Raw genomic sequence first — 24,712 nt, 5'->3', positions numbered from 1 at the left:
TTTTTATCTGATTTCTCGTGTGTGGCAGATGGAGATGAGGCAAGAATAAGCCATCAGTTGTCAGCAGTCAAAAATGAAATAGAATATGGCAACCTATTTTACTTAACAACTATACAAAATGAGCAAAAAATTACATAAAGTGCCATTATGTATGTCCAAACACCAGGTCTACAGAAAATTAGAAGAATAGTAATTAAGCAAATAAGGATGAGAATGATAAAGAAAATCATGATGATGACTGTGATGGAGGTGGTGATGGTGATAATAGAATGGGGAAGAGGTTATGGTCCAATGTCTTGGCCAGAATCTGTAGTTTATACAAGGCCAACAGTTTTTAGAAGGCCTTGTGTCAACATAAAGCTGAATCTTTGGGGCTTTAATTTCCCAATGACATCGAAATAGGAGATTCATGCTTTCTTTTCCTATAAAAAGTCATTCTGTGTAGACAAGCATCATGCCTACAGAAAAAGAGTAGAACGATTATAAGTAAGCAAGTGGTGATGATGGCGATGATGATGATGATGATGATGATGATGATGATGATGATGATGATTATGGTTAAGATGATGACAATTGACTAAGAAAGGGTCCTGGTCCAATGAAATAATGGCGCTTCAAAAAGACACACCATCACCATGGCTCCTCCAGTGTGGAGTGTTCACTCTTTGTTGTCACTGTTGAGAGATTTCAGAGATGGGACCCAAATGAATTATGCAGCTTGAGTGATTCAGGGTGAAACCATGTGAGTAATGACCCTAAAGATGCCCAAGTGCTGGATCCCCTGGACCTGGGAATGTGTTACCTTCTACAGCAGAGACACTGTGAGAATGTGCATGTAGGAAATAGGGGTCCCCTTCCCACCAATGTGCAATGACACGTTCCTTATTTCTGTTGATCCCTATCTGCATGATCTTTAACGTTTCTATTTCTTGCAAACTCCTGTTCATCATTATTCAGGTATTTCCTACGATAGCACAAGCTGTTTCTATCATGCCCTGTACTTCCTTCTGGGCCTTCACTGGAGGAAGCTTTAAACCCATATGTCCAGTAACTCTCTGTCCATGAACATCAAGCATATTCCTGTCATATGACTCAAAACAAGGCTAGATTCCTCCCCTCACCCAGTTCCACCGTCACGTCCAGACTTATGGGTAGTTTCCCAGTAGTGCTCCCCTATGGTACCAAAACCTGCTCTAGTCCCTATGGCTGCTGTAGCTAATCCACATGGACAGTGGAGGCTCAGCATTTTCTGGGGAATTCTTTTTTAAAATCACCCAAAACAGGTCCTATTAAAGAAAATATTATTAAATTAGCCTTGGTCAAAATTAAAGTCTTTTGTCTCATCACAGGTTTCATTGAACAAATTAAAATATAAACCTAATGAATATATTTCCAAATCATATGTCTGAAGGCAAAATTAATAAATTATACATTAAGGATATAACATGTATGTGAGAGACCCCAGAACCCTCTGACCACAGTGGCCGCCCAAGGGAAGGGCAGAAAGGGGCTGGAAGTGAGGGATTCCACTCTGGGTTGAAGTTTCCTTTCCTATGAGAAATGCTATGGTAGGAATTCTTTTCACTCACCTCCTTCTGAATCCCAACATCACTGATAACACTAGGCTGAGTCGAAAACAGGTCTAACTCCTTCCATGTTCATTTCAACTTATGAATGTTTCAGAGTTCTGCACATATATGATCACTGCTTTTATTTTGTGTCTTTTCTCCACTTAAAGCCATGGCTATTTCTGATGTAACTAGTTTGGGGTCTCTGCAATAGGCCATGGGCATGCATATCAAAAGGTTTGCATATGAAGCTTTAGACACAGTCACAAAATTCACAACATGAAGTATTACAAAAGTCTCACCTATTTGTGCTTGGGAGGTAAAATCATAAATTAAGATATAGGATATTGAGAATGGCTTTCCTTTATTTTTATTTATTTCAAAACTGTATGAATTATTTCTATAAAGTTAGAACAAAAAATGGAAATTTTGGATACTCTAGGGCTGTGGTCGTCAAACTGTGGCTTGCGAGCCACATGCAGCTCTTTGGCCCCTTGAGTGTGGATCTTCCTAAGCCTTAGGAGTACCCTAATTAAGTTAATAACAATGTACCTACCTATATAGTTTAAGTTTAAAAAAATTTGGCTCTCAAAAGAAACGTGAATCATTGTACTATTGATATTTGGCTTTGTTGACTAATGAGTTTGCCAACCACTGCTCTAGGGTGTATAGATTCAAAAATGATCTGAGCAAATGGTATTCTCCTGACATCCATTTGAAAGATGCATGAGAAGGTAAAAGTGTAACCACTCATCAAGTCCACCATTTCTCTTTACTCTCAGAAAATGTAGGCCATTCTTTGAATTAATTGCAATGAGTCTCATGACCCAGATGGTACTCTGCCCTTGACTTACACAGTGAGTGAGGAAAAGGGAAGAGATGTCACCACAGAGGTCCCATAATGACTAGGGAAGCCAGACCTCAGTCCCTCAACTTATAGGAAATGCTGCCCCACATGCAAATTTCTGTTCAAACTCCAGGGTAAATCCTCTCCTGTGCTGTGCAGGCTCACAGCTCTCTCTCCTCACACAGGGCTGAGGTCTCTGGGAAGGCAGAGCTGTGGTCTAGAAGAAGATGAGACTGCTAAGTCTTCTCCTGTGCCTGGTCACAGTCCCCCAAGGTGAGGGTCTCAGGGGCCAGACAGGGGTCATGGGATGGCTGTGACTCCACGAGACTGACAGGACTGATTCTCCTTGTCCCCAGGTGTCCTGTCCCAGGTGCAGCTGCAGGAGTTGGGCCCAGGACTGATGAAGCCCTCGCAGACCCTCTCCCTCAGCTGTGCAGTCTCTGGATTCTCTATCACAACCAGTGGTTATGACTGGAACTGGATCCGCCAGCCCCTGGGAAAGGGGCTGGAATGGATAGGGCGCATAAATTTTGATGGAGACATTTATTACAGCCCCTCCCTCAAGAGCCGAACCTCCATCTCCAGAGACACGTCCAAGAACCAGTTCTTCATGAAGCTGAGCTCCGTGATAATGGAGGACACGGCCATGTATTACTGTGTGAGAGACACACAGTGAGGGGAAGTCAGTGTGAGCCCAGACGCAAACCTTCCTGAGGGAAACAGCAGGGCTGGGCTGTAGGAGGTGCTCCGGACACCAGGGGGCGCAAGGATCCACAGCACAGAGAGCAGCCCCAGGACCAGGGTCAGAGGGTGGTGGGGACAGAAAGTCCTTCCTGTTGGGCACAGGAATTTCCTCTCAAGCTCTCAGCTACCACCAGAGACGATTCTTCCTTCTCATTATTTTCTCTGCAGACAATGAATAAGGGACATTGTCTGTTTGCAGGTGACTTTTTTGCAGCGATGGTGTCTCTCCTTCACCAGTTCTCCTTCACAAATTCTAAAAGCGATTTTTTCCCACTGATTTTTCAGTGTTTCACTGATGAGTGTAAACCCCGCAGGTTTGTGGTTGGCATTGGGCTGTGTGTACAGCTCTTCCTCCATCCCTCACTGGTCACAGCTCCCCCAGGGTCTGCCCTCTCCTTGTGCCCTCCCCTCTCCTGGTTCCAGGGAGATCACAGCGCCCTCCCTCTGCTGAAAGGCCCGAGCACACTCAGAGATAGCAGGCCTCATCCATCCTCTCTCAGTCCACATTCACCCCCGGAAGAGCTGTCAGCTCAGTGCACCAAACACTGGGAGCCACACATCCATATACACAAGGGGCCCCTGCTGTCTTGCAGGAAGCAGTGCTAACCCCACAGTGAGGACAGATGACCCTGAGAGCTAGGATGTGCATCATTGAACTCTTCCCTCCAACTTTCCTCCTGGATCCAAGGTTTTCTAGCTTCACTGTGGGTGAGATGTGCATCGGGAGCATGTTGGAAGCCGAGGAACTGTCCATGGAACCCCCTGCATCCATACTGTCCTCTTTCTCTGTTCTCAAGAAACACAGAGTCATATCGCCCCATACATAGAGTCACATGCAATCAGAAACACAGACACACATAGGTACAAACACAGTCGCATACTTGTATCTGGAAAATACATCATTCACACATGAGCAGTGATACAACACCATTCATGTCATTGCACACTGTATTTTATGAATTCTAAATAAGGAAATATGGTTATATTTCATCCTCTTGGATGAAATAAATATGTGGCCTGGAAGCAACTATTATTTCAACATTGAAAACACTCTGTGAAGATCAGCAGTTACATTTCTCAGTTCGCTTGGTAAGTGCTCAAATTAGGGGTTTGATTCCAACATTGCTAGATTGTTATGAATTTTATAAAAACAATTGAAGTAATAGTGAAAACGTTCCAACAGATAATAGTCAAGGGCTAAATGGACTCAAGGTTGAGTTCTACAAGAATTTCAAAGAAGAATTGATAACTTTTAATCAACTCTTCTTGAGCTCTCCCAAGAATTAAAAGAAGAGGCAACACTGCCAAAGAGATTTATTGAGTTGAACATACACTGATACCAAGCCATGTAAGGACACACAAAAATGACAGATCAGCATCCCAGAGGAACATATATGGAAAAATCTTCAATGATATTCTAGGAAATGTGCCAACAGACAGAAAGGACAATATACCATGATCAAGTGGGATAACATACTAGCCTGCAAAGATGGTTCAAAGTATGTAAACCAGAAAATGTGATACATCTCATCCACAGAATGAATGATAAAGTATACCATCATATAATTAGATACAGAATAAAGCCTTTAAAATTGAAAATCCCTTCAGAATTACAATTTTTAACAAATGAGGTGTACAAGTGATGGAACTCAATATAATAAAGGCCAAATTTGAGATGCCAAGTGACATCATGCTACACAGAGAAAATTTCAAAGCTTTTTATTTCTTACTTCAGGACCAAGACAAGGGCTCCTCTGTGACTACTTGTTTTAATCAGAATTAGAAGTCTTTGTCAGAATAATTAGACAAGAAAAATAAATTTAGAATGTCTAAATCAGAAAGAAGTTAAAATGTTTCTCCTTATCTGAATGCAGATGACATGATTTTCTACATTGAAAACTGTATGAGAAGCTAATAGAACTAGAATTCAGGAAAGATGTAAGATATAAAACCAACACAAAAATGTCTTGTGCTCCTGCACACTCTCATCAAAGTGTCATCATGACTCTAGGAAATATGAGGTCTGTTTCAGAAGAAAGTGAGAAAAGAAAAGTTGAACTGGCTAACATCAAGGAGATGACAACCTAATGAAACACAGATCCTAGACATGAGTGTCCTTAGTCTTGGTTAATCCCCCATCATGTTCCCAAGGAGCTTTCCCCTCAATGTGGCATTGAGTCAGGTGTAGGTTCCAGTTGACCCCATCATTAATGAATATGGTCACATTTGTTATAAGGGTCAAAAGGTTTCCAATAACAAGATTTTCATTACTTAAACATAATTGCTTCCTCATCTTCACCTACAGCTTCACCACAACATCCTAGTTCTGTTTGAGTTTTATCTACATAACCAATGATAGACACAAGTCTCACAAGTGAGCATACAGAATAAACTCCACAAAGGAGGCTGTGCAGTGGCTACACGTCCAGCACCAAATGCCCCTGAAGGTCTATGACCCAGGAGCTCTGTCTGTGTCTATAAAGTTCATGCTTCTAGCTCCCAGGAACCCACACAGAAACTCCTCTCTAACCCATCAGCTTGTTCCACTGGCTCTAGGTGAACACTTTGGTCTTAGTTTATCCTCTGATCACTTTGTAGGGAAAATAGTGTCAAATGGGACTTCCTGTGTCCTGAACATGAACCTCCTGCACATTTACTTCTTTCTTGCATTGCTTTCTCTTGATCTCATTACTGGTCATGGCAAAAGGCATCTCTCATTTTAAATCTTCTCTCTTCTTTTTTATGAGACGTTTTTCTCCTGGGTCTTTGTATAGGTCACCTGCAGCAGTTAAATCCAGTGGGGGGAGGAAACAGGCCCAGATGTGGAAGGTAATCCTATCTAATAAAAGATTAATATGCAAGTTGACCATCACTCCAACACACAAGATGGCCACCCCATGTGGCCACAAGATGGCCAGCAGGGGAGGGCAGTTGTGTGCAATCAAGCCAGTAGGGGAGGGCAGTTAGGGGCGACCAGACCTTCAGGCAGGGCAGTTGGGGGTGACCAGGCCTGCAGGGGAGGGCAGCTGGAGGCAACCAGGGAGCAACCAGGCTTGCAGGGGAGGGCAGTTGTGGGTGACTGGGCTGTGACCAGGCCTGTAGGGGAAGGCAGTTGGGTGCAGCCGCGCTGGCAGAGGAGGGCATTTGGGGGCAATCACGCTGGCAGGGGAGTGGGTAGGGCCAATCAGGCAGGCAGGCAGGTGAGGGGATGGGAGCCAGCTGTCCCGGATTGTGAGAGGGAAGTCCAACTGCGGGTTTAGGCCCAATCCCATGGGCCTAAACCAGCAGTCAGACATCCCCCGCAGGGTCACAGATTGGAGAGGGTGCAGGCTGGGCTGAGTGACACCCCACCAGTGCACAAATTCCATGCACCAGGTCCCTAGTTCTTAATAAACAGCATCCTTGGATATGTCATACTCTAAGACCATGTCTGTAGTGTCAGTGTCTAACTTTAGAGCCCCCTTTGTAGCAGGAGGACATGCAAATAGGGCACTCTCTGCTCATAAAAACCAACCCAGCCCAGAACCTGCAGCTCTGGGACAGGAGCCCATACCCAGGATCCCCAGGTGTTCCCATTCCCTGATCAGGACTGAACACAGATCACTCATTATGGGGTTGGGGCCAGGCTGAGTTTTCCTTGTTGCTATTTTGGGAGGTAATCTATGGAGAACAAGAAACACTGAGTATTGTGAGTGGATATGAGTAAGAGAAACAGTGGATTTGTGAGAGTTTCCTAATGAGGACATTTCTGTGTTTGCAGGTGTCCAGTGTGAGGTGTAGCTGGTGGAGTCTGGGGGAGACTTGGTGCAGTCTGGCGGGTCTCTGAGACTCTCCTGTGCGGCCTCTGGAGTCACCTTCAGTGACTACAAAACGAACTGGGTCTGCCAGGCTCCAGGGAAGGGGCTAGAGTGGGTCTCCTACATTAATGGTGGTGGTGGTACTGCATACTACGTGGCCTCTGTGAAGGGTCGATTCATCACCCCAAAGACAACGCCAAGAACATGCTTTATCTGCAATGAACAGCATTAAAGCCAAGGACATCACCGTGTATTGCTTTACAGCAGACATAGTGAGGGGAAGTCAGTGTGGGCCCAGACACAAACCTCCCTGAGAGAGGCAGCAGGGCTGGGCTGCAAGAGGCGCTTGGGAACACCAGGGGGCGCTCAGGACCAGCAAAGATCCAAGACTTGGAGCAGGTGGAGAGTTAAGCAAAAATAAGAATTCCTGCTCCGTCTTAAATTAGTTTTGCTCCAAGGCTCAGAAACAGAGCTCACAGGAAGCCCTTTTCCTGTATCTCGTTTTAGGGATTATATTTGTGAACAAAAATAAGGGGTTTTGTGGTAAATTTGACAAAATTCAGTGACTGGAAGGAACCTCCCAGGGGCTGTCATCACACATTCCTACCTGGGCAGTCCTGGGGGTGGACATGCCCCAGGCCTATAACTTATTTATTAAAAGGCTCATCTTTCCCTTGAACAACCCCATCCATCGTTCCTGTGCATCTAGGTTGACACACCTGTGATATCAGCATGATCACCCTCAGGAGAGCACCTCCTGGTAACTGTCCTGTCCCAGTCCCGGCCTTGCTCTCTCCCACCTCCATGTCACCTTCCTCACCTTCCTACCTTAACTTCAAATGCACAAACGCAGCTGCAAATGGTTATTCTCCATGTATTTGAGGTCTTGCTCCCCAACTGTTGTCAGTTTGGCTCCAATAGAAGCTTGTAAAGCATTCTCTTCATGTTTGGGCATTTCTTACATCAATATATTATCTTTTCTTCATTTAATTCATGCTGTAACTGGACAATGAGTTTGTGTTGCCTGTGACCAGTTGAGCCAATTAAGCAGAGACAGAGTTGAATCATATGTAAGCGTTTATTCCAATACTGAGTGCAATATGGGATAGCAGCCAGTCATCCACAAAAGTCTGCTCTGCACCCACCAGAAGCCAGCCACTTGTATTGGGTAAAGGACAGAGGGTCACATGGGGAAAAAGCCAAAGAGTATGACAAAGGGGCCATTGACAGGTAATGTAGGCTGGAGATTTGTAAAGCCCAGTGGGTATTCAAAAGGACTGGGTTTCCTCAAAGGACTTAGTGAGATGCAAGGGCTGGGTCTACAAATAGCTAGTGATACATTCATACCTGCTTCCTCCCTGTCTGGAGAGGGAAGTGCACACAATTATTAAAATCTGCAACCTTGCCAGGATGAGGTCTAAAGAGTTCCCATGTGTTGGAGGGAAAACAAGTTTGCTGTTGGTTGTCATGGACCTCAGGCTCCCTTCCTTAGGAACAAGACCTCTCCAGCTGTGCCCGTCTCCTGTTCTGACACATTTCCAGGTTCCCCTTGCTGGTTGAGTTGGCATAAAATCCACAACATAAGTGAACCATGTTGACATAGTTGACATATGCATGTCCAAACCTGTGGAGAATTTTTTAAGAGTTGATCTGAGCCAAACCTAGGACAGTGGCAAGAAAACAGGATCTCAGATGCCCCTGACAATGCCAGTGTCAGAGTTGCCCTCACAGCTTGTCTGACACTTTTGGGATTGAGGAGGAGGGAAGGAAGGCTGCATGGAGGTGGGAGGGAGCAGGCAGGGGTTGGATTGCAGGAAACTTAACAAGAGTGCTCTCCTGAGGGTGGTTAGGGTTTGGTTTATAGGAGTGTTTACCTAGATGTTCAATAACAATGGGCAGGGATGGATTAAGGCAAAGAGAAGCCTTTTATTAAAGAAGTCAAGGCCTAGGGCTGACCACCCCCCATAATGGCCCAATTAGGGAATTCTGAACAGATCACCCTGTGAGGTGACTGTCCGTCCCTGGTCACGTGTCTACCCCGTTTTATGCACAAAGGACACAGTCAGTGGCATGTGGCACTTTTCTTTTTTATCAATGCAGCAACAGACCTGTTTGTACACACACCAGCAAAGGACAGCAGTCATCTGTCAAATTCAGATCAGGATCTTATGCAGCTGATTGGGGACATACTGCCATGGGGAGACTTGACTTGTTGCCTTCAGGTGTTGGGTCTGTTCACCTGCCTTGTCAGCAGGCATTTCCAATGTGTTTCCCTCCTCCTGGGCATGCTTTTCTGATTCCTCATGATGCACAAGCTGCTGTTCCAGGTAGTTCATCCAGGTACTTTCCCATGAAGCATAAGATGTCATATTCCTTGTGGCCAGAGGCTATGGTAGTCAGGATCTTGGCTAATTGGTTCTCCAAATCCAGGGCCAACTCTAGAACATCTGCTCCATTATATCCAGACTCCATGCAAATGGGGCTCTCCTCCTGCTCATAAAAGAAGGCCCTGCTCAGCATGTTGGGGAGACACCCAGAACACCCAGGACTGCAGCAGCTTCACCATGCACTTGGTGCCAAGCTGCGTTTTACTCCTAATCATTTCTCAAGGTCATTCTCAGGAGAGAGGAGTGCTGAGACCTTTGTCTGTGCCTGTTTTTGCTTCCATGTGATTCTCAGTCCGCCTTGTGTCCCTGTGTTTGCAGGTGTCCAGTGTGAGGTGCAGCTGGTGGAGTCTGGGGGAGGCTTGGTGCCACCTGGGGGGGGGGTCTCTGAGACTCTCCTGTGCAGCCTATGGACTCACCTTCAGTGACTACTGGATGCACTGGGTCCACCAGGCTCCAGGGAAGGGGCTGGAATGGGTCTCAGACATTAGGGGTGATGGTGGTACCACATACTATGCAGACTTTGTGAAGGGCAGATCCACCTTGTCCAGAGACAATATCAAGAACTCGCTGTATCTGCAAATTAGCAGCCTGAGAGCCAAGGACACTGCCAAGTATTACTGTGCCAGAGACATAGTGAGGGGAAGTCAGTGTGAGCCAGACAGAAACCTCCCTGAGGGAGGCAGCAGGGGTGGGTTCCAGGGAGCATCCAGGACACCAGGGGGCGCTCAGGGCCAGTAAGTTGTGCTCAGAACAACTGGGTGGATGCAGGACTCACTAAACTCAGGAATCCAGTCCAAAGGCAGGTGCAGGAATAGGCCAAAGAGTTGTCTCCTTTACAAGTTTTTCCCCCTCTTCATAGTAAAAATAAAATAATGGCCGAAACCGGTTTGGCTCAGTGGATAGAGCGTCGGCTTGCGGACTGAAAGGTCCCAGGTTCGATTCCGGTCAAGGGCATGTACCTGGGTTGCGGGCATATCCCCAGTGGGAGATGTGCAGGAGGCAGCTGACCGATGTTTCTCTCTCATCGATGTTTCTAACTCTCTATCTCTCTCTCCCTTCCTCTCTGTAAAAAATCAATAAAATATATTTTAAAAAAATAAAAATAAATAAAATAATGAATCTCCAGTGCCAGGGGTCTTGATCCAGCAAGATTGAATTGCCCTTAGCTATCTGGCAGCAAGCAATCATTTTATGCATCCTTTTCAGGTTTGGGGAAATGCCCTCAGCCATCTCCAGGTGATTCAGCCCTACTGACATGCTGGAATTGGCTTCGGTACTCCAGGAGCTCTGTTTAACCTGTTGCCACTGACTCGCAGTTCCTCGGATCCAGGCCTAAAAGAGCTGGGTGTTTCCACTCTGCAAGACAAGCATGGGCAGAAGGCTGCTGCTCATAGAACAAGCAGACCCACTGTGGCCTCACCTACTGTGTCCTCACCCACTAGTGACCTCACCCACTGTGGCCTCACCCACTGTGGCACCACACACTGTGGCTCTGTTTCAGAATTTACCAGGCGACCAAAAAATACACAGGAGAAATACACAGGAGTACTTGGAGATACAGAAAAACCCATTTATTTTCAGATGTTTCACATCCACTAGTACAGTGACTCAGGGGAGCCTGTTTCCAAATCTTGAGCCCACCAATATGGAGGTAGCTCTCTCTTTATACCCTTTGGTTTTCTTGTCCCCCAAATATGGATGGGACTCCGGACCTTTCTCAGGTTTTGCAAAAAGCCCCGTGTGTTGGTATGCGGGCCATGAGGCCACACCTTAAGGCCTGGCCTGTCGCCAGTGCTGATAAGCCCCTCCATGGTTTGTGTATGCTTCATGGCTTATGGCCTCCGTAAAATGTGAGTATTTAAGTAAACAGTTCTTACAAGACCAGTTAATTAAGGAAGGGCAGTGACTAGACTATAAGCTAATAGGAATGTGCATTAGGGATACTGATTAACTAGATACAGAGTCAGGCTGCTAGTCCCCCAACTCAAAAAGTCTTATTTTCCTCATCATCCCCCACCCCCACCCCGCTCTTGATCCTCAAACTAATTTTCAGCCTTGGGGATTCAATAGAAAACTCAAAGCTAAAGAGCAGGGTGTTCAGCAGCCTGAGTCTTTTTCATCTTCATCACCCAAGGGATTGTAATTGCAGTCCAGAGATCTAGTCTGGAGTAACATCTGGGGCTTCAGGGCTTACGGATTCTCCCTATTAGCTGTTCTAAAACCTGTTGGCTTTCTTAGAGGAAAGGAGAGGGAGTCTATACAGGCTCCTTCATTTCCAGCCTCTGAGAAGTTGGAGTGGTGAGAAGCACGTCTCAGGGTCCCATCTATTTCTCCTCCGTTTGGCCCATTGTCCTTGCTTTGCTCATGTCTGTCTAACTGCCTAACCCATCCACTCAAGGATCCTGGCTCTGAATCCTTGCAGGGAAAATGGGTGTTGGTGGGCTCCTCTGGCTACTTCCATGCTGAGAAGGGATGAAGTATTTTTTCAGAGCCCAGAGATCCTTGCTTTCTGTCAGAGGGGCTATGAGGCCTGGGCACTGCAGGGGTTGGGCTTGTGAGTTGGTGGATACAAACTGTATTATAAAATTTAGTATTATTGAGCAATTAGAACAGCAGGAGTTACAACAAATGGTCTAGCACAGTGGTTGGCAAACTGTGGCTCGGCAAACCGCGGCTCGCGAGCCACATGTAGCTCTTTGGCCCCTTGAGTGTGACTTTTCCACAAAATACTGACTTCTGCACATGGGCCAGGGAATTTCAATCGCACTGTACTTGTGCGCCCGCACGTGGTAGTTTGTGGAAGAGCCACACTCAAGGGGCCAAAGAGCTGCATGTGGCTAGCGAGCTGCAGTTTGCCGACCACAGGTCTAGCGGAAGGGAAAGGAAACATTTCAGTTCTAACAATTTCCTATTGAAATAGAATTTTTCTCTTAAAATCACCCTTATGTTTCTTAAAGAGCCAAATTAAGACCAATTTATCTATTGCATTCAATTTGGCCTGATTGTTTGCATAAACACAACAAGAATGGTAACTGACCGCCTTTGCCAGAATTTCATGATAGAGTCTCAATGTGCCCCATAGGGCAGGGAAGCCACGCCATCCAGCTGCCATGAGGCCTGCCTGCAGTATCTGCTGGGCTAGGTGAATTCCTCACCTGCAGTGACTCCCCCAGGGCCGCTCCCTAGGCTTCAAGGCCCATCTCAGAAGCCCTCCTGCTTGTTGTGGCCTAGAGTGCGTGGGAGTTCAGCAGGGACGCAGAGGAGCCCTCGTTGCTCCCCTTCCACTCTGACCAACCATTAGCGATGGCAGGGTATGGGCCTGATGCTCCAGTGCCATCCATTTTCAGGGCTACCAAGCAAGATACCAGGCTTTCTCCATGACACTCTTATTGGCTTCAAGTCTTCAGAGTCCAGACAGGACTCTTAAAACATGACACTCCAGTCAAAGTTTTTGGTCAATAAAACCACCTTTTGAAACCAGTCTTATTGAATTTATGTAAAGAAATGCATTGCCATGATTCATTTATTAAGAATTGTCATATTTCAGAGTGATAATATAGGGAGAAAAATACACTGACCTGCTTTAAGTTCTTCTGATTTTCTTTGCAAGTCCTTTCCATGGACTCTTCAGAAGATGTAATATTTTTTCAAATGCATTATAACAAAACAGTAACTGTCTCCAAATGACAAGAAGAAATTTAAAATGACGCGGTTGTGGATTTCATTATAATGCAGATGACATGGAATGTTATCCTTTCTGTAAGACCCAACATTCATAATATTATAACTAATAACCATGAGTTATAACTTTATTTGACAAAGGTTCCTATGTAACTTCAGTATAAAACTTTCCTTCATGAGAGAGAAAACAAACATTCAAGGCATTTCAGAGCCTATGGGATAATCTAAGGCCAATTCTAGACCAAGAAAAAGTTTCTTAAAATTCAAACCCTTGAAGGATTGTCAAACTTGATTTTACCAAAAGATTAAATATTAAAGTGTATTAAACAGAAACATAAGTTAGCAAACGTCAGTTCCCATGATTAAAAGATGGTCTTTCTTCTTTTATTAAATAAAAGAACTATCCAAAATAAGGCTTATTTTCTAACTTCATTTGTTCTTGGGTGTGGACAGCAAATGACGCTAATTGGATTTCTCCCATCAGTTTCCCTGAGTACTTTGACATAAGCTATTTACCCTCTGTTTAGGGAGGCAAAATACAAATCATTGACTCTTAAGTGTCCTTGGTTTAGGGAAGACAGAGTTTTCTATATGGTTGCAAACTGCTGTTTTAATATTTCAGTTTCCCTGTTCTGATTGTCCTGGCCTACTGGCCTGTATCATTTAATCAGTTTCCTTTTAACATTTCTTTCTACAAACTTCTTATAACTTCCACAGACATTCTTACAACTTTCAGAAATAACCACCTTTAGAAACCACCTTCTTTTTACTTCAAAATGCATAACCAAGCCTTAAATCTTCCACTAAGTATTTATATTCTAATCTTCTTTCTTTCTGTCATACCTTCAGTAAATTGTACAGACCTTTTCTTTCTTTCTTTTTTCTTTAAAATGTATTAGAATACTTCATTCTTAGAAACCTTAATTTTTCTTCAATGGTAACCAAAAAAGTAAACAGCCAGCATTTCTTAGATTAACATTTATGAACACACTTTAAATGTACTCTTACTTTCAAGAAAATGTACCTTCAACAAAGTACAAGAGACCTTCTGTAATAAAAGCTAAGAGCAGGTGAATTAAAACTTGTCTAGCAATTAATGTTTTAGTTTTTTATATTATTTTAAAATGTTTAGATGTTTATTATTTAACCCAGCAATGTTCCAAAGTCTTTAAATTATCCCAGACTTTGGAAAATCATGTATAGGCATATGAGGCTGGAGAAAAGGCCAGGGAGGAGGGAGCAGGTCCAGCAGCCTGTTCCCAGGCCTCTAGACACTTGGATTTAAACTGCTACATTCTTCCTTAGAGATAATATCTAAGGTTACCGCTGTGGCTTCTCTACTTTACAGGGAGAAGGACAACTGGTTCCTTCCTCCAACAGAGAGCACAGTCAGATTCCTTTTGACTGTACTTTCATTGTTAACATATTTATAGGTATTACTGAAAGGCTTCATTATAAATCCTTCATTTTAGTTACATCCATTTAGTTACATCTATTAACAATTTTGAGATTTTTAAAGCCAATTATTACCTAAAGCATTTTCTTGACCAATTTTGTAACAGGGATAACTCAATGTGAAAGTACCATTTTATTTTAATTATGCTGTTACCTACGATTGTCCTTTCTGTTCAAAGAAAGGACACACTAATCTGGCTGGGAGTTGTGTACCTCTGGGACCCGGGACCACCCTTGGAATGTGGTCCATCCTCATTCAAGAACCACCCATTATTGTGGAAGCATTAATCTTGTTGTCCAACCCATACTAGCTTACTTCCTTATGTAATTTCAAGTATATTGTATTGGTCTAATTTAGTTCAAAAATATTCTTTTTAGGGAGAGAGAATAAATCTTTGCATCACCTCAGGATCCTCAAGGTATCACAAAGCTGTCTCTCAGTTAAATTATTGAAATATTACATTCAGAAAAGCTTCAAATATACCCATTTTAAAGTTTATCAAAACTTAAACCAATGGGGCTGGCAATATGAAGGTGAGGGAATGGGTGTGAGTGAGTGAGGGGGTGAAAGGAGTGTGTGTGGGTGCGTGTAGTGTGTGTGTGAGTGAGTGAGGGACAGTTCAATCTGGCAGGAGTAGCAGGGACTGGCAGACCAGGCTCTCCTGGAAAGGGAGCATCTACCACCACTGCGGGCACTTCCCGGGCTGTGGGGCTCGGGCATGGAGCCCACATCATCTTCAAGGGGAGAGCGGCCTCTTCTATGAACTCATCAGCACCACCAACCAGACTGCTCTTGGACACTGCCCATGACCCTGCAGCCACTCCAGACAAAATCCTGCTGCCCCACCCACAGACCTGCAGACACTAGGAAGTCCCGCAGCAACTTCCCCCTCCCCAGCTGCCAACCTCCAGACACCACAGTCGCTTTTCCAGCACACAGGCCTCCTGAGCACACTGCTCCACAGGCCTGTCTTGGGTGCTGCTGTGAGCCCCTACTGGACATGCTCTTATCCAAACAAGGGTGCACTGCCTCTTCAGTAGAAATTCTGAATGCCCCCTTCCCAGCTGCCTGCCCACAGACCTCTAGGCCATGTGGCTTTAGTGCCAAGGTTCCTCTGAGTGTGTGAGTGCTCCACACTGGCAAATGGACCCCAGGTGCCTCTGTGAGCTGCCACTGGGCACACATGAATCCAACCAAGGTCGCAAGGACCTGGCTGTAGAAATTTGCACTTCTCTCACTCCTGGTTGCCTGCCCACAGGCACCTTGGTCACAGGCTTCAGAACAAGGGCCTCTCTGATGCACCGCCCTGACAAAGGGCCCCTAGGTGCTTCTGTGAGCCGCCATTGGGCGCACATGAATCTAACCAAGGATGCAAGGCCCCGGCAGCAAAAACTGAGTCTTCCCACTCCACAGCTACAGACCTCCGGACACCACAGTCACACTTTTCCAGTGCACAGGCCTCCTGAGCACACCGCCCCAAAGGTGGCTGTTGGATGCCTCTGTGATCCCCCACTGGGTGTGCCTGTATCCAAACATGGATACGGAGCCCCAGCAGTAGAAATTCAGACTTTTTCCACTCCCAGCTGCCTTCCACAGACACCTCAATCACACAGCTGCAGCACAAGAGTTCCTCTGATTGCACCACCAAGGCAAACAGCCCCCAGGTGACTCGGTGAGCCACTGCTATCCAACCAAGGGTGCAAGGTTCTCTGAGGGCACAGTCAGCATCTCCTTTCAGGAGAAGCCCCAGAGACTGGAACCTCCCCTCACATCATCCCCTCATGCCCATCTCCTATGCCAGTCCCTTCCTGAGATGACAGGGCCAGGGACACTAAGGTGGCCTGAAGCTGGCCTCAGCCACCTTGCAGTGCCCATGTGCAGTGTCCACGTGTGATATCAGGCCATGCAGGCCCCACCTGTGTCAGGTGGAGACACAGCTGATCATTGAACTCAGAGCACCTCCAACAACTCACACCTGCCTGTGCTGAGGGAACCTCTAGGGGCCCATGAGCTGCAGAGCTTCATGGTGGACAAGCCCGTGGCCACTGGGGTCAGAGGGCAGTCAGGGAAGGTCTGGTGCCTATGTTAACGTAAAAAACCTCTGAAACCTGTAAAGAATGCTTGTGAGTTTATTTGAGCCAAACTGTCAACCAATGCCAGGAAGCAGAACCTCAAGTAATTGAGATAATGCTCCTCCGGAGAATGGTGGGTTACATCTGTATTTATACATTGCAATCATAGGAGGGACTAGGTGGATTTCATGAAATCCAGTGGTGATAGACTAGGAAGGCAGGAAAAAGCAAAGCGGTAGGGGGGGGAGGGGGGAACCCTTTGGATTGGATAAAAAGTAAAATGATGGACATGTACTTAAGTGGGTCCAGGGACAATGAACATGATAATGAAGGAATGTGTGGTATCTGTCCTGGTGCCCAGCACATTTGGTTGTGCCCCAGCAGGTCCAGAAAAAGGGAGGTTACAAGTTACCCAGACACTTCAAGGGTATGTTATCACAGATGCAAAAAGACAGATAAGCTCAGTTAAGGTAAATACTGACCTTGTCAGTGAAGATACTGACCTAGGACATAAGTGCCCACCATCACTGCTTTTAGTTAAAGTTTAATTTCAGGCCATCTTTTGAGGTGACTTTAGGTCTCTGAGTTTGCAAGACCGCCATGCAGGCCTTCACTGAGCTTGTCAGGTCAGCATGTGGTCCCTTTCGTCTACATGTCTCCTTTTTGGCCATAAGTCTATCCAAAGGATGCATTGATGACAAGCCTTCTGGTTGGATGATGGAGTTCCACGGTGCTAGGAAGGTTCATCCCAGGATGTCTCAGTGTCAGCATGTATTGCTGAACAGGTGCACCCCTGGGGATGAGGCAAGACCATAACCTTAGAAGACATTCAAGGTCAAATTATTATTATTCAAAAAGGGCAGGTAAATGGGAGGCAGTCAGATCCTATATGTCCTTGTTGAAAAGTAGCCTGGATCGTTTCTAATTTTTGAGGCATCATAATCTGAGTCTTTTTGCTGTTTGTCAAGTTTTGTTTTTCTGCCTCTATAATATTTACATACCAGGAACAAAATTAACAATAATAAACCAGTAACATTGATAAGGAACAAAAAATGTCTAATACTAAACAAGGAAAAGTCTGAGGGGAACAAGCATCCCAGTCAACTGAAAAACCCTTTACATGGATTATAATAATTTTTTATTAAGCTAATTATATGTTTTCCTCCTTCATCCACTGTCATTTGTACCTTACGATATGTTTGGCCAGATGAATTAAGACTCTCTACTATTTCATTATCTAGAAGCTCTAATTTTTCTTCTGGTCAATTAGTTTCCATAGAAATGACTTCATGGGGAGGGTTAAGTTCAATTTCCCAATACATTGGTTTTTCAGTATCAATATTATCATAGGTATTATGAGCCTCAGACAAAGTTATTCTGTCTATAATTTCACTATTACATCATATTCCAGTATTATTCAATGTAAAGTTGGTGTTATTACAGTAAAAATCACTTAGCATAACAGAAGAGTTTTTTAACCTTTCCCAGCAAAAATGTCCCTCTCCCATATACGATATATTGTTATTTGTTGGGGTAGATACAATAGGCAAGGACTGAGTGAATTCAGTATTCCATATGGAATGGGGACATAACCATTCACCTTTCCAACTTTCACAATCAGACAGTGAGATGGTTCCCATTGTTGGGTTTGTGCATGAGTTTTTATAGTCTGTCGAGTCTGTTCTATCCATGAAACTAAGGGTTTACTGTCTTTCCATGCTGCTTCCAATCCTTTTCCTTCTTCCTGAAACAGCATTCCCTCTATATAAAAGAAGATTGGAAATTAACAAAATTAAATTGAGGCACATTAAAAGCAAAACCCTGAAAACCAGTAAAAATATATATAAAATTCCTAAGAGGAGTTAAGAAAAAGACACACAGGAAATCAAGGAATACGACAATAAAAACATGAAAGGTCACATGTAAAACTACCAAAAACAGAGAACAAAGGAGTGACCACTGTAAAGAGCTGAAGGAACATTAAGAAGCCACCAATTTAGAATTCTAAAATAACCGAAAATACACCATGTTTTCCATGTATAAGATGCCCCCATGTATAAGATTGCCGGGGTCCAACCCCAGCGGGTCCAGGGGTCCCCAAAGGTGTGGACGGAGTCGGCGAAGACTAAATGATACGGATGCTGAGTTCAGTTGATCATCATAGCCGGGTTCTCTTGTCAGGGTCTGGTCAGGATCTCTAGAGAGGTTCTGCTCTGGATCTCCAGCCAGGTTCAGTCACCAGGTTCTAGTCAGGTTCTCTTGCCAATCTCTGTAGTCAGGTTCAGTCCAGGATCCCTTGCCATGTTCTCCCGCTAGGCCCTGTTTCTAGGCTCCGAGGCCAGTCCCTCTCCAGGATCCTCCGGCATGCTCTCTCCAGCGAAGTTCTTCTGTCTCTAGGCTCCGTGTAGGTTCTGTCTTCTTGATTCTGTTCTAAGTTCTGAGTGAGTCTGTCTTGTTACAACTGTATTTATACCAGTTGATTCAATCCTATCAATCTCTATTACAAAGGTTAGGGCGTTTCTTATCTCCATTCCAGGGAGAAAAGATTATGTAGTTTAAGCATGATTGTTCATAGTTAAAGGGATTAATTACCCACCTGGCACTTAGTTGAGGGGTTTTATTCCCTTCCTAACTTCAGGGGAAAATCCCTACCTGGGGATTCAACCTTTCTCGGAGAGGTGACTTTGGTTAAAACACAGCGCCAAGAAGGTGAGCAAACATATTAAGAACCGTATGCCATATATGCCAGGTCCCTTGAAACAGCAAGGATGGACCGGCTCCCGGCAAATTCCCCCTTTTTTATTTTTTAAAAGCAAGCATTAAAAAGAAAAACCTCAAAAGCTCTCTTGTATCCATTTTAAGAGTAGGATTGGCGCTTTCTGCTATTACCTGAGTCCTGATCTATCATCCCAGGGAGAGCTTGCCAATCCTGCACTTTCCCAGGGTAGAAAGGCTGCAGTGGGGTTAAGGATAAGGCTCCTTGGGCCTACCTTCTCCCATGCCTCTACATTTACCTTTCCGGCACCTTTCCTTCCTCAGAAAAGCATGGACGTATTTCTTGTATAAAATGTTCTGTCTGACTGGGAGTAACCTTAATTCCTCTGCTAACAAGCATATATGTTAAAAGATCAATATGGAGTCTTTTTTCTTTAGACTCAGTATGGCACATCTTCTTAATCTAAAGATCAATACAGAGTCTTCTTTCTTTGGACTCAGTATGGCACATCTTCTCAATCTAAGAATCAATACAGAGTCTTCTTTCTTTGGACTCAGTATGGCACATCTTCTCAATCTAAGTTCTGTACTATCCACCTTCTTACCCTACTTATCCTCTATAGGGGGGTCTGTAGCACCCTGGTGGAGTCCTATCCGTCCCGAGTGTGGGGTTCTCAATGGGGGGGGGCTTACCTAGGGGAATCCTGTTCCAGGGGTTCCCAAAGGTGTGGACGGATTCGGCGAAGACTATCCACCCTCTTCCTACGGTGGAGTCTGATCCGTCCCGAGTGTGGGGGTTCTCAATGGGGGAGGGGGGCTTACCTAGGGGAATCCTGTTCCAGGGGTTCCCAAAGGTGTGGACGGAGTCGGCGAAGACTATCCACCTTCTTCCTACGGTGGAGTCCGATCCGTCCCGAGTGCGGGGCGCTTACCTAGGGGTCCCTGTTCGGGCGCCATATGCCAGGGTCCAACCCCAGCGGGTCCAGGGGTCCCCAAAGGTGTGGACGGAGTCGGCGAAGACTAAATGATATGGATGCTGAGTTCAGTTGATCATCATAGCCGGGTTCTCTTGTCAGGGTCTGGTCAGGATCTCTAGAGAGGTTCTGCTCTGGATCTCCAGCCAGGTTCAGTCACCAGGTTCTAGTCAGGTTCTCTTGCCAATCTCTGTAGTCAGGTTCAGTCCAGGATCCCTTGCCATGTTCTCCCGCTAGGCTCTGTTTCTAGGCTCCGAGGCCAGTCCCTCTCCAGGATCCTCCGGCATGCTCTCTCCAGCGAAGTTCTTCTGTCTCTAGGCTCCGTGTAGGTTCTGTCTTCTTGATTCTGTTCTAAGTTCTGAGTGAGTCTGTCTTGTTACAACTGTATTTATACCAGTTGATTCAATCCTATCAATCTCTATTACAAAGGTTAGGGCGTTTCTTATCTCCATTCCAGGGAGAAAAGATTATGTAGTTTAAGCATGATTGTTCATAGTTAAAGGGATTAATTACCCACCTGGCACTTAGTTGAGGGGTTTTATTCCCTTCCTAACTTCAGGGGAAAATCCCTACCTGGGGATTCAACCTTTCTCGGAGAGGTGACTTTGGTTAAAACACAGCGCCAAGAAGGTGAGCAAACATATTAAGAACCGTATGCCATATATGCCAGGTCCCTTGAAACAGCAAGGATGGACCGGCTCCCGGCATAAGATGCCCCCCAATTTTCCAACCTAAAATTAGTATTTTAAATATTTTTCTGGTCTTCCTCTGAAGGCCTTCTTCTTTTTTGGCATCTTAAGGAATTGTTCTTCCTGTTTTCTCCATTGCCCTATCATTCACTCTGTGGGAGGAGGTCCAAATTGTCTCTCTGCAGCTCTATTTCCATGCTCTTTTGCACAGCTGATTACATTCAGTTTGAATTTTGCAGAGTAAGACAATCGCTTACCAGAATTTATCTTTTTTATTTTTTGACATTTTTATGGACTCAGAACCCTTAGGTACCCTGTTGCATCTGTGCATTCTCCACCTCCACCTCCAATTACAGCATCAGCTGACGTCCGTAACAATAAGGCTTCTGATTGGAGGAAGCCTATTTGACAAGGTACAGGCAGCCACAAACCCACATTGCTCCCTCCTCCACTTGCTTCTATGAATAAGATACCCCTTGATTTTTGGTCTAAAAAAATAGCATCTTATACATGGAAAAATATGGGTATTTCAAAATGGAATGAAGCCTAAAGGGTGTGGACCAATGTTTGAGCATCAAGCTATGATGCCATTCCCAGTCAGGGCACATGCTTGGGATACAGGCTCAATCCTGAGTAGGGGGTGTGTAGGAGGCAGCCGATCCTTGTTTCTCTTTCAACATTTATGATTCTACATCTCTCTCCCTCTCCCTTCCTGTCTGAAATCAATAAAAAATACATTTAAATAAGTAAATAAAAGAAAAGGTAGTGAGTTTGATTGCCAGTCCTAGCATTGCAACTAATCAATAATTCTCCCTCATACTGATTTCAATCTCTCTCTTTCTTTCCCTTTTACTTCCCTCTAAAAATCAATGAACATATTATTGGGTGAGGATGAAAAACAGAAGATCTATATCTATATCTATGTCTATGTCTATATCTATATCTATATTTATATCTATATACCATGGGAGCAGAGGCACAGTGATTTTATCCCTAAGGACTCACTGATTGTTTCCATATCCTACTTCCTGACCACATCCTGCAGCACATCTCCTGCTGTGGAAAAAGAGGTCCCTGGGCACGGTGACCAGGAGCCCAAGGGAGGCCTGCTTCTCTGAGGGCACAGTCAGCATCTCCTTCCAAGAGAAACACCAGAGACCAGGACCTCCCGTCACCTCTTGCCCTTTGTATGTGTAGACACCTCCCATATGCAAATGCCCACATGGCCACCAGACACACACAGTTGGTGTCCACATAAATTCAGGGCCTTCTCACCCTGGAGAATACTTTCTGGGGGACGCGGACCTCACCTGTAAGAGCATGAATCCCATGTGGCTCTTCCTCTTCCTGCTGTCAGCTCCCAGATGTGAGTGACTCAAGGGCTTAGACGTGAAGAGATGGGGATCCTGCATCAGAGCCCAGGACTCACTGTGTTCTCTCGGTCCCAGGTGTCCTGTCCCAGGTGCAGCTGCAGGAGTCGGGCCCAGGACTGGTGAAGCCCTCGCAGACCCTCTCCCTCACCTGCACTGTCACTGGTTACTCCATCACCAGTGGTTACTGCTGGAGCTGGGTCCGCCAGCCACCAGGGAAGGGGCTGGAATGGATAGGGTGCGTAAATAATGATGGAAACCTTTACTACACCCCCTCCTTCAAGAGCCGAACGTCCATCTCCAGAGACACGTCCAAGAACCAGTTCTCCCTGCAGCTGAGCTCCGTGACCACCAAGGACACGGCCGTGTATTACTGTACAAGAGACACAGTGAGGGGAAGTCAGTGTGAGCCCAGACACAAACCTCCCTGAGGGAGGCAGCTGGGCTAGTTTGCAGGGGATGCTCAGGACACCAGGGGGCCGCTCAGCACCACAGAGCATGAGGACCAGCTCAGGAGCTGGGACCTGGGGGATATATTCTCTAATGATCTGGTCAGTGATTTTATTCTCCAGGAGTAAACACCCTCCTCAAGGACTCACTGCCTCTCCCCTTTATGTCTTACATTTCCTTTCACACCACCCCTTAGAGGAAGGCACTTACTTCCTCTGCCCCATTGATCAATCAGAAGGAGTCCTTAATATTTCCTTTGGTCTCTCCTCCAGGAGACATTGCCATTTTAAGGAGGCCATTGTGGACATCATTGGGCAGTGACCAGAGAAACGTTATTGCAGCCTCAGCAACCAATAGCCTTGGCTGTGCTGACAAAGGGGCAGTCTTCTGCCAGGAGCTTCTGTTGGATAAAACACACAAGGACTTTAATCTCACAGAAAGGAACTTGGTAGAACTGCTTGGTATTTTGAATGTCTAGAGGTTAAGATAATAACAATGTATGAAATGAAAAATACATGAAGTAAGACTAACAACACTAAAGGTTAAACATAAGTGAACTTAAAGATGTATAATGGAATCTTTCCTAAATGGAACAGTGAATTAGTTTTCTAAAAAATAGTCAAGGGTCAGGAATATAAGAGACAATAAAACAGTCAAATCTATATACATGTAATTGGAATTCCATAAAGAGGAGAGAGGGGGCACCAAGTAAAATGTTTGAACAATTTATGGCAAATAGTTTCTCAGAATTTGATGTAAACTATAAAGAGATCTGAGAACACCAACCTACTCCAAGAAGAATTAAAATAAACAACCTTAAATCAAGCCACAATAAAGTCAAACTGTTAAAAAAGATAAAATGCTTAAGGGCAGCAAAGAAAAATCCACACATGAGTTAAGGAACAAGATTAATGGAAACATCAAAGGTCACATGATAAACTACCAAAACCAGAAGACAATGGAGTGATGACTCTAAAGAGCTAAAGGAGCATTGAAGGAGCATCAAGATAGAATTCTAAATTAATGAAAATGTATGTTAAAACTGGAAGGAAATGGAATTGCAAAATATCAAATTTTGTGAGATGCAGCTAGAGCAGTACTTAGAGGAAAATGTATAGCATTAAATGCTTATGTTAGAAAGGAACAAAGATCTTTAAAACAATAACATACGCCTCCACTTAAAAAAATTGGAAAATGGTGAGAACCAATTTGGAGGCATAGGTAAATGCATGTTCTCGCTGCCTCCCACAACCACATGGAATGTACGACTAAAATAGAGAACAACCATCATTCCGAACTAGGAGGGTAAAGAAGAAAGCACATCAAGACTGGTAGGAAGGGCAAAGGTGGGGAACACACTAGTCCGGCACCCACATGTGGCATGTTTTTATTTGGGAGAGATATCTCAGCTGTGGAGGCCTCCTGTGAGAAGCAAAGGGTCCCAGCCCCACACAAGACTTTGAACCCAGGGCTCTAGAGTTTGAAAGAGGAGTCCTCATGACTTCAGGTTCCAAAAACCAGAAATGATTGTCTTTGAGTGAATGGAGGCAGCTGGAGACCCAGGCTGTACCTCTTAAAGGGTCAGCACAGGAACTTACAGGGTCTTGCTTCCTCTGAGCTCCAGCCATAGGTGGTGGAATTGGGGGATCCTGGGACATACAGGAAATAACTGGATTGTCTGGCATTATGGCAGGAACTTAAGGTGGCTTTGCTCACAGAAGTCATTGTTTCTGTGCTGGGAGCCCTCCCATTGCATAGCATCCTGGATGCCGTATCTGAGGTTCCATAAGTGTGGCTCACACAGTTTGCTCTGCCCTGGTGATTCCCTGAGAACCTGCCCCATCCAAATTGCAGCCCCATCCAAACTGTTACCAGCAGCTTTTCCATTTGAATGGCTTATCCTGGCTCAGGTTTCAGACTCTCCTAAAATATCTCAAACAAGCAGCAGCTAGCATCAGCATG

At 45.0% G+C, this 24,712-nt stretch overlaps 1 pseudogene and 1 gene segment (V, D, J or C); both read left to right on the top strand.

Moving 5' to 3' along the window:
- Window positions 1–10,679, top strand: part of LOC132222655 (immunoglobulin heavy variable 3-7-like) — a 36,218-nt pseudogene extending 25,539 nt beyond the window's left edge.
- Window positions 10,680–22,220: 11,541 nt separating this feature from the next.
- On the top strand, window positions 22,221–23,228 carry LOC132222654 (immunoglobulin heavy variable 4-38-2-like). The segment is given in 3 exon segments: window positions 22,221–22,296; window positions 22,379–22,699; window positions 23,023–23,228. Coding segments are annotated over 3 exon segments (573 nt in total).
- Window positions 23,229–24,712: the final 1,484 nt, after the last annotated feature.

The sequence above is a fragment of the Myotis daubentonii genome, chromosome 20 (genome assembly GCF_963259705.1).
Source record: "Myotis daubentonii chromosome 20, mMyoDau2.1, whole genome shotgun sequence".
In the NCBI taxonomy this organism is placed as follows: domain Eukaryota; kingdom Metazoa; phylum Chordata; class Mammalia; order Chiroptera; family Vespertilionidae; genus Myotis; species Myotis daubentonii.
Note: the sequence above shows the minus strand (reverse complement) of the source record. Positions and strands in the feature narration are given on the sequence as shown.